Source organism: Neofelis nebulosa, chromosome X, assembly GCF_028018385.1.
Source record: "Neofelis nebulosa isolate mNeoNeb1 chromosome X, mNeoNeb1.pri, whole genome shotgun sequence".
Classification (NCBI taxonomy): domain Eukaryota; kingdom Metazoa; phylum Chordata; class Mammalia; order Carnivora; family Felidae; genus Neofelis; species Neofelis nebulosa.
This window is the reverse complement of record NC_080800.1, coordinates 39705788-39715486: the sequence shown is the minus strand read 5'-3', so window position 1 is coordinate 39715486 and position 9699 is coordinate 39705788. Positions and strand designations below refer to the sequence as shown.

Sequence of the window (9699 nt, the reverse complement as noted above, 5' to 3'; positions counted from 1 at the left end):
GTACAAATTTCAACTTTTGGGTCACACATAAGCACCATAAACACATGGCACACGATCAACTGGGAAAAATACATATGCAACACATTTGACAAGAAAAGTTGAATATTCTTGTTCTGTATTCCAGTCCTGACAACTCAAAAGATAAATCAGAAATATGGAAAAACAGTCTGAACATCGCTTCACTCCTGGGCTGTGTGCTCTCTTAGGCAAATTCCTTAACCTCTTGGAGCCTTTGTTTTGTCATCAGTGTGTTGCCGATGACAACCTTAAAGCGCTGATGTGGTCCTGTGCTTGACATATAATAGCCTCCTAATAAATGGTGGTTATTATTTTTCACTGTAACTCATATTCTACCTTTGCTACAATTCTTTTTTTTCCAGGCGCCACAATTTTTTTCTTTTTCTGTGTGTGTCTGGGTGTTATAGTACTTTATGCATACTTGCCGAAACTGGAAACAACCCTGTTATGAACCGAATAGTATCCCCCCCGCAAAAAAATGTTAAAATCCTAACCCCCGGAACCTCAGGATGTGACCTTATCTGGAAACGGGGTCATTGCAGACATAATTAGTTGAAGGATGCGATCATACTGGAGTGGAGTGAATCCCCTAATATGACTGGTGTCCTTATAAGAAGAGGGAAATTTAGACACAGACATACCAGAGGGAAGATGGATGCGAAGACACATTAAAGAAAACTGCCGTGTGACCACACTGATGTATCTCCAAGCCATGGGATGGCAAAGATTGCCAGCAACCACCAGAAAGTGGCAAGAGGCAAGGAAGGATTTTCCCTTACAGGTTTCAGGGGGATCATGGCCCTGCTGAGACTTTAATTTAGGACTTCCGGCCTCCAGAACTGTGAGAAAATTAACTTCTGCTGTTTTAGGCCACCCAGGTTTTGGTATTTTGTTGTGGCAGTCCCCAGAAAGCTAATGCCAACCCGAATATCCTCCACTGGGTGAATATAAAACAAACTGTGGTACATCTACACAAAAGAATACAACATGAGTGAATCACAAAGACATGCTGAGTGAAAGCAGCCCATCTCCAGAAGTTACATCCTGTATGATTCCATTTATGTAACATTCTGTTAAAGGCAAGTCGACAGGGACAGAGAACAGCTCAGCGTCTGCCAGGGGTGGGGTGGGGCCAGAGTTTGACTACAAAGGGGAAGCGGGAGGGAGAGTTTTGGAGTCACAGAGCTGCTCTGTGGCCTGATTGTGGCTCTGGTTAAATGAATCCATGTATGTGTTAACAGTTACAGAACTGTATGTCCAAAGGGAGTTAATTTTACAGTCTGTTAATTTAGGTATTTAAAAAAAAAAAAAGATACATACACACACACACACACAGACACATATGCCCAAATAAATATCTTTTTAAAAATGCTTTAAAAGTGGGGCACCTGCGTGGCTCAGTCGGTTAAGCATCCGACTCTTGATCTCAGCCCACGGTTCGTGAGTTCGAGACCCACAACCAAGTGGCTCTGCCCAGATAGGGGAAATGCCATTGTGAGGACGAATGTGGCTGACCCCCAGCCAGCAGGGCCAAAGAGTATCATTAATAACCAGAGCTGCCCTCTACTCTAAGCTTTAAACCATTCATGGGCTGGGTAAAATGCTAAGGACTCTAATCCCTACACCCATCTTGTGAGAGTCATGTGTCACTCGTTTGACAGGTGAGGAAACAGAGGCTTTCAGGAGCCCCAGATCACAAGAGGAGGAGGTGTCAGATGTGACACGGCTGGCAGCTCCAGCCTTGGAAGTCAAGGCTGGAAGCTCCAGCCTTCAAAGTCAAGACCCGTGAGAGGGACCCTTGAAGCCTGATATCAGGCTCTCTCTCTCTCTCTCTCTCTCTCTCTCTCTCTCTCTCTCTCTCTCTCTCAGAACATGCTCCGGAGAAGGGGATTTGATGTCCCTTTTCACAAAGGCCGGTGGAGGTTGTCAAGGGCACCCTGAAACCCTGGCATATAGTACAGAACTCACAATCAAAATCGTTTCAATTTTATATAGTGGAATGGCTTTTTTGAAAACTATTTTAGGGGCACCTGCATGGCTCAGTCGGCTAAAGCGCCGGACTTGGGCTCAGGGCATGATCTCGCGGTTCGTGGGTTCGAGCCCCATGTTGGGCTCTGTGCTGATAGCTCAGAGCCTGGAGCCTGCTTCAGGTTCTGTGTCTCCCTCTCTTTTTGCATCCCCCCCCCATCCCCCCGCCCTCTCCTCCACCCCCCCAACACTCAGTCTCTCAAAAGTAAACATACTTTTAAAACCCTGTTTTCTACGCAAATCTAATCTAGAAAAGCAGAGTTGGGCCACTGTGGTCAAAGGTGGGGGCAGGGGTGGCTTCAGGCTCCCCCAGGGCTCCCAGGGTGCACCCCAGTAAAGGCTTCTAACAAGAAGTTGGCACTTACTGTGAGAAGTCCAGGCGGTGCCATGATGTCTAAAGCTCTGAGTTTGGGTTGGAAGGAACCAGGTGGGATCCTGGGGGACTCACTCCTGGGTTATTCAGCCTAGGGCAGGGCGCAGGATACGGGTCCATCCGAGCTGAGCACCACCTTCCCATCCCCCCCCCCCCCCCCCGGCCGGGGTCAACCATGACGCCGCGGCTCACAGGATAAGAAACATCGTCACCGTGTTGCATGCAATGAATTTTATTCTTTAAAGATAAAAGCTCCCTAAGCTAAAAAGTCCAACACCATCCTTTTTCTTGCCCTTCTAAACGGTATCCGCTTGTTCTCTGTCCCAACTCAAAGTTCGACGTTCAGGTTCAATGTTGGTGTTGCCTCCTCAGCAGGTGTCCGGGGCTGGCCAGGACGGCTCACATCTGCATCACCACATGGACTTCCTTCTCATAGATGTCAGGGATCACACCCACGGGGGAGTTGACCATGTGGACGGTGTTCTTGCTGAACAGCTTGAACTCGTAGTGGATGAGCTGTTCCCAGAAGCCGTTGTTGGGCCGGATGATAGGGCGGCACGACTTGGTCCACGCGTGGGCGTCCAGCAGCGACATGGCGTGGTACTTCATGAGGTAGGCCAGGCAGAGGGCGGCCGAGCGGCTCACCCCCGCGGCGCAGTGCAGCAGCGTGCGGCCCTGCTTCATCTCGACGCTGTGGATGTGGTCAGCGATCGGGTCAAAGAAGTCGCAGAGGCGCGAGCTCGGGACGTCAGCCACCGGCACCTGGACGTACTGGATGTCCTCGTAGAAGGTGTTGACCACTTCCGCCGAGACGTTGATGACCGTGGTGATGTGGTTGCTGGACAGCATGCCCTGGTTGTTGGCCGACACGCCGTTGCTGATGTACAGGCTGCTGGTTATTTGGGAGAGGCCATGGACGGTGGGCTGGCGTGCAGCCGGAGCCGGGAGGGGACACGGAGAGGTCATCACGGTGGTGGGCGGTGATCTCCCTCCGAGAAAGTTCGGAGCGCCGAACTCGGGCGAGTTCACGTAGCAGCAACGCTGTGAATGTCTCAGGCGACGGTCTGGGGGTACAGAAAACCAAGTCACCGGTCACCACGCCTTCCCCGCCCAGGGGACGTCACAATCCTACTGCCCGCCCCGCCCCTCCCGGTTTCCATGGCGATGGCAACTTGGCCACCCAGCCCGGTCTTCAGAGAAACCCCAGATCTCTTTTTATCTCTGTCCGTAGCCCTTCATTTTCCAAAGCCCCAATTCTTATCTGCTGGACGTTTAAAAATGTCCTATTACAAGATATCCAGTATATGCTTCAACTGTTGGTTCGCACCGAACACAATATCAATGAATGCTTCTATTTTATTAGCATTGAGGGACCGGGCTTAGACTTTTTCGACAAAGTAGCAATATGATATTTTAAGCTGGGGAACAGCCTTTGTCTCACGTGATACGCTAATCTCTGTAAAAAGTATAGTGAGATACGGGGTTGGCTGGGTGAGCTGCCCTGATCCTTGTTTGCAGACCCTAGCCATAGAATTCGGTTCCTTAATTTTTTTAGTTTTTTAATTTAATTTTTTTTTTTACTTTACATCCCAATGAGTTAGCATATAACAAAAACAGATTCTTGAAATGCTACCCGAGATTTGCATTTCCTCACGGCTAAGATTTTTGTGGTGTGCCGTGGCTATAGGCAAGGACGAAATAGATGCCAGACTGTTTGTGAAGGGTCGAGGGAATGATAACCTCAAAGGACAACACGTTTTTCTTTCTCCTGATTGGCATAATCCGATTATTGTGCATTGCTTAAATTGGCAGTCTCCACAAATCTATCTGGAAGAAAACAGAACACAAATATTAAGGACACATGAAAACTGTCTATTGGATATAGCTCAGTTGGGCTAAAATTATTGGAGACAGTTTCGCCTCACATTTAAGATATGGAATCATAGGGGCTCCTGGGTGGCTCAGTTGGTTAGGCGTCAGACTCTTGATCTCGGCTCAGGTCATGATCTCACAGTTTGTGAGTTCAAGCCCTGCATCGGGCTCTGCGCTGACAGTGTGGAATGTGCTTGGGCTTCTGTCTCCCTCTCTCTTTACTGCTCCCCGCTTGCTCTCTATCTTTCTCTCAAAAATAAATAAAAATAAACTTAAAAAAAAAGATATGGACTCATAGATTGTACATCTATGGAGTGATGTGGAACCCCCTGAAGAGTATTGGAGTCTAGTTATTTCATAAATGTATGTATGCTTCCTACACTTTAAAAATGTAGTAAAATTGGGGCCCCTGGGTGGCTCAGTCGGTTAAGCATCAGACTTTGCCTTGGGTCATAATCTCATGGTTTGTGAGTTCGAGCCCCAGGTCAGGCTCTGTGCTGACAGCTCAGAGCCTGGAACCTGCTTTGGATTCTGTTTCCCTCTCTCTGCCCCACCCCTGCTTGCGCTCGCTCTCTCTCTCTCTCTGTCTCTCAAAAATGAATAAACGTTAAAAAAAATTTTTTTTAATAAAAATATAAAAATGTAGTACAATTAACCAAAATAATTTCATATACTATTCTCAAAGACAAGCATGACTCATATTAAATAGATCATTTATTTATTCTTTCAACTAATATTCTGTGATGCCCTTTTGTCTAAGGGATGTTGGATGCCTTAAAACTCCACTATGGGGCTTTTCCTAGGTGGGTGAGGAGTTGATGTTTTCTCCTCCTGAGTTTGGAAACAGGTGACTTTCAGACTCCCACTTACCTCTACTTTTCCTTAGTATTATTTTTTAAGATTTTATTTTTAAGTAATCTCTATACCCAACGTGGGACTCGAACTCACAACCCTGAGATCAAGAGTTGCACACTCCACCCACTGGGCCAGCCAGGGCCCTCACTTTTCCTTATTATTTAGGGAAGAAGATATATAAGGGGCTTCCCAAGGGCACACCCTCTTCCTACCACTGGGAAAAGACCCTGGACATCAAGAACTGGTTAACACTCAGATTTCTCAATTCAGTAGTCAAGGCCCATTCCAACCTGATCTAAGCCTGCCTTTCAAATCTCATTCATTCACCTTTTTTTTTCATTTTAAAAAAATTAATTAATTAATTTATTTATAGATTGCACGAGCAGGGGAGAGGTGCAGAGGGAGAGAGAGAGAGAGAGAGAATGTATTTTTATTTATTTAAAAAATATTTTAAGTTGATTCATTTATTTTGAGAGACAGAGGGAGGGACAGAGCACATGTATGGGAGGGGCAGAGAGAAAGACAGAATCCCGAGCAGGCTCCTCACCATTAGTGCAGAGCCTGAGGTGGCACTCGAACTCACGAACTGAGAGATCATGACCTGAGCCGAGATCAAGAGTTCAACCCTTAACTGATTGTGCCACCCGGGGCCCCGAGAATCTTTTTTTTTTTTTAGATGTTTATTTTTGAGAGAGAGCTCTCACACACACACACACACACACACACACGAGCAAGGGAGGGGCAGGCAGAGAAGGGGGGACAGAGGATCTGAAGCGGACTCCACCCTGACAGCAGAGAGCCCGATTCGGGGCTCGAACTCACGAACCGTGAGATCATGACCTGAGCCGAGATCAAGAGTCTGATGCTTAACCGACTGAGCCATCCTGGCACCCCTGTTCACCAAATTTTTAGTAAGAATGTATTGTGTGGCAGACATTTTCACCCATATAATCCTTTAGTTCTGACCAAACAAATCCAGTGCTCTTGGTAAATAGAAAATATACATTCCTACTTCCTTACCTTCCTCATGCCATTCCTGTCTTGAGAAACCTTTCTTGCTCCTGTCTGTTTACTGAATCCTATCCAGGACTCAAGACCCAGCTTGATTAACTCAAAAAAAAAAAAAACAAAACACAAAAAAAGTATCAGCTGAGCATCCAATCTGTGTCAGGTACAGTTCTAACCTTGTGTAGATTCAACACCATACACACAGGCCCAGATGTCAAAGAGCTTATAGTTTGGTCAGAGAGACAGATAGTCATAAAAGAGTCCAGAAGAGAGGGTGATTCATTGTTTTCTGTGTGTGTGTTTGGGGATGGGGGGCTGTAGGGGGAGGTCATGAAAGGCTTCACAGAAAACACGATCTGGAACAAAGCTTTTTGTTCATTGGTTTTTTTTTTTTTTTAATTACTTATCGTTTATTCGGCCCAAGTTTTTGTCTTGAAAAATTTCAAACCTACAGAAAAGCTGCAAGAACAATGAGGGGCCGTTTACCCTTCACCTATAATTGCCCTGTTGTTAATACTTCACCACTGCATTCCCTTTTTCTATTTAGATACACAAATACACATATTTAGTTGTTTCCTTGTTTCTTTTTGCTGAACCCATGGGTTGTTAGCTGCAGATATAGCAACACTTTATTTAGCCTTTTAACATTCAGCACAGCACGTATCTCCTAAGAGCAAGTACATTCTCTACCTAACCACGGATACAATGACCACACTCGGGAAACTTAACATTGACCGAACATTATTATCTCATATATAATCTATACGCGAAATTCACCAATCCTCCCGATGATGTTACTTGGAACATTTCACACGTGTACATTAACATTTGGAACGTTTTTTGCCCCCTTCATCCAGGATGGAACCAAGGATCACACGCTGAATTCGGCATCTTTTCCTTTGAAACAGCTCCTGAGCCTTCGGTTTGGCCTTTCCGGACATTGACATTGTTGAAGAGTCCAGGCCAGTTTTGCAGAACCGCTCTCAGTTGGGGTATGTTCGATCGTTCCTTCTAGATTCGACTCAGGTGAAATGCTTTTGCCAAGAACCCTTCCAGAATGTGCCATTCTCAGTACATCGCTGTGGGGGGCATAGGATAGCCGTTTGTCCCATTAATGTTGGTGGTAATTTTGACCACCTGGGTTAAGGTGACATTAGCTAGCTTTCTACGTTGTTTGAAGATAACTTTTCCTCTTGGTAATTAATAAGGAATACGTGTTGCACGGTGTTGGAAGAAATCATCAAGAGGACATAACTGCTGGTTGACCTATGAGTTGGACCTGGGCCATCAGAGGCTCCTCGTCTCCTTCCCTGTCTTTGGAATCCTTGGAATGTGCACTCCACTCGCCTTCCCTGCACTGGAAGATGCCCCAAGGACATAGCCTTGAGATAGTAATGTGGTGTTGAGACCATCTGGACAGTATATATGGCTGTACCCAGTTAAGGCTTTTATATAAACTTTTAACATTCTGGCGGGTGGGTGGGGACCTCTACTCATCTTGTAGCTGCCCTAGATAAACTTTGTAAATTTCCTTGTTTATTAAAACTGCCACCTACTAATCTGGAGCGGTCTGCCTCTTTCTTTGATCTCTCCTTGCCCTGCGTTTTTGGGGGCCACTTGCGAACCAACAGGTGGTACTTGGAGTTTGTGAGAATATCTTTGGAATAGACTTGGAAGGATGAACACGAGTTTTCCAGGCAGACCAGAAGGGGGTGGGGAACCTAAGGGCTCTAAGGTGGAGGTGGGAGTTGGCCTCCCTGAGTCCTGAGCACAGTGTGTGTGTGTGTGTGTGTGTGTGTGTGTGTGCGCACGTGTGTGCATGTGTGTGTGTGTTTAAATGTTTCTTTATTTTTGAAATACAGAGAGCATGAGCATGCACGGGCAAGGGGAGGGGCAGAGAGAGGGAGACAGAGAATCCCTAGTGGGCTGTGGGCTCCACACAGACAGCACAGACGGGGCTCCAGCTCATGAACCATGAGATCATGACCTGAGCTGAAGTTGGTCGCTTAACCGCCTGAACCACCTAGGCGCCCCGAGAGTTGTTCTATGTTAATTCCATTTCCAAGTGTGGCTGAGTCTACTGCACCAGTGTCCACAGCCAGCAGCCAGGCAGCTCCCTAGTACTTGATTCTGGGCTCAGTCTGGCCCTTGGTTTCTGGACGGTAAGGGGATACGATGGATACGAACATGGAAGTCTTTAACACCTTCCAGTCCAGAAGACAGGTAATAGGAGAAAATGATTGTGACTTGTTTGTTAGGTGAAAAAAAATCCGGTTTATTAAAGTAGGGACTTTTTCATCAAAGGGTAATATATACATATGTGCATTCATCATAGATATGGATCATATGTATATTAAATATCATTTATGAATTCTATGCGTGGAAATATCAGTTATCTAAAGTAGTCTTGGGTACAGAGTAAGAATTCAATAAATATCAGATATTCCTTAGTGTTATACTTGAGTGGGGGATTATTCTTTCCTAGCTTGTCTATATGCTTCAAGTTTTCTAAAATAATTTGTGTTCTTTTTATAATTAGGGGGAAAAAAAGAATCAAAAAGTAGGTATATGTCATCAGCAGATATCTCCTTTTGTGGCCTATAAAATTCACAGAGATGAAAAACTGCTAATACTTGGCGGTGATAAGATTCAGAGAAATGGGTGCTCTCCTACACTGCTGGGGTTGGACGTGGGGGAGAGTGATGCTGGCCAAACCACGTGGTGGTGAAGACGCACAGCAATGAAAACCCTCACCCCGCGCTGGTGGCAGGGAAGGTGATATGACCATTTCGGAGACCAATTTGGCACTATCCGGTAGAGCTAATTCCCCAGCAATTCCTTCCCAGCTAGAAACTCTTGCTCATGGACGCTAGAAGATATTTACAAGAATACTTATTTCGGGGCGCCTGGCTGGCTCAGTCAGTAGAACCTGTGACTCTTGATCTGAGAGTCGTGAGTTCAAGCCCCATGTTGGGCATGGAACCTGCTTAAAAGAAGAAGAAGGAGACGGAGAAGGAGAAGGAGAAGGAGAAGGAGAAGGAGAAGGAGGAGAAGGAGAAGGAGAAGAAAAGCAGACGAAGATTTATTGCAATTTGCTTATAATAGCAAAAACATGGAGACGATATAAATGTCTACCAAGAAAACAAAACTCTGATCGCATGGCATATAATATACACCATACAAACAGCCATAAAAACAAATGAACTAGAGTGACATGTGTGAGCCTGGATAAGCCTCAAAAGTATGACGCTGTGCCAAAAGAGCCAGTTGCAGGAGAAAATGTGCGACATGGGGTTTAAAAACAAGTAGAATGGAACTATGTACTGGTTATGCATGTATATACCTATACACACGTATGCATCGGCCTACATATTTATATAAAAGTGGAAGTGCAGGGGCGCCTGGGTGGCTCAGTGGGTTACGCGGCCGACTTCAGCTCAGGTCATGACCTCGCGGTCCGTGAGTTCGAGCCCCGCGTCGGGCTCTGTGCCGACCGCTCGGAGCCTGGAGCCTGTTTCAGATTCTGTGTCTCCCTCTCTCTGACC

The 9699-nt window shown here is 46.1% G+C and overlaps 1 protein-coding gene and 1 long non-coding RNA gene across 2 annotated transcripts; one reads left to right on the top strand and one right to left on the bottom strand.

The window, feature by feature from the left end:
- Positions 1-2633: 2633 nt before the first annotated feature.
- On the bottom strand, positions 2634-3504 carry DUSP21 (dual specificity phosphatase 21). Its single transcript, XM_058712628.1, has one exon. The coding sequence runs from the start codon at positions 3383-3385 to the stop codon at positions 2819-2821; it is 567 nt and encodes a 188-aa protein (XP_058568611.1). The 5' UTR covers positions 3386-3504; the 3' UTR covers positions 2634-2818.
- A 3046-nt stretch (positions 3505-6550) lies between these two features.
- LOC131502752 (uncharacterized) lies at positions 6551-7713 on the top strand. Its single transcript, XR_009257162.1, has 2 exons — positions 6551-7180; positions 7363-7713. It is a non-coding gene; the product is annotated as an uncharacterized LOC131502752 (long non-coding RNA).
- Positions 7714-9699: the final 1986 nt, after the last annotated feature.

Excerpts from the sequence above, each read along its gene's own strand:
- DUSP21 (XM_058712628.1), bottom strand. The coding sequence starts at position 3,385 with ATGACCTCTCCGTGTCCCCTCCCGGCTCCGGCTGCACGCCAGCCCACC.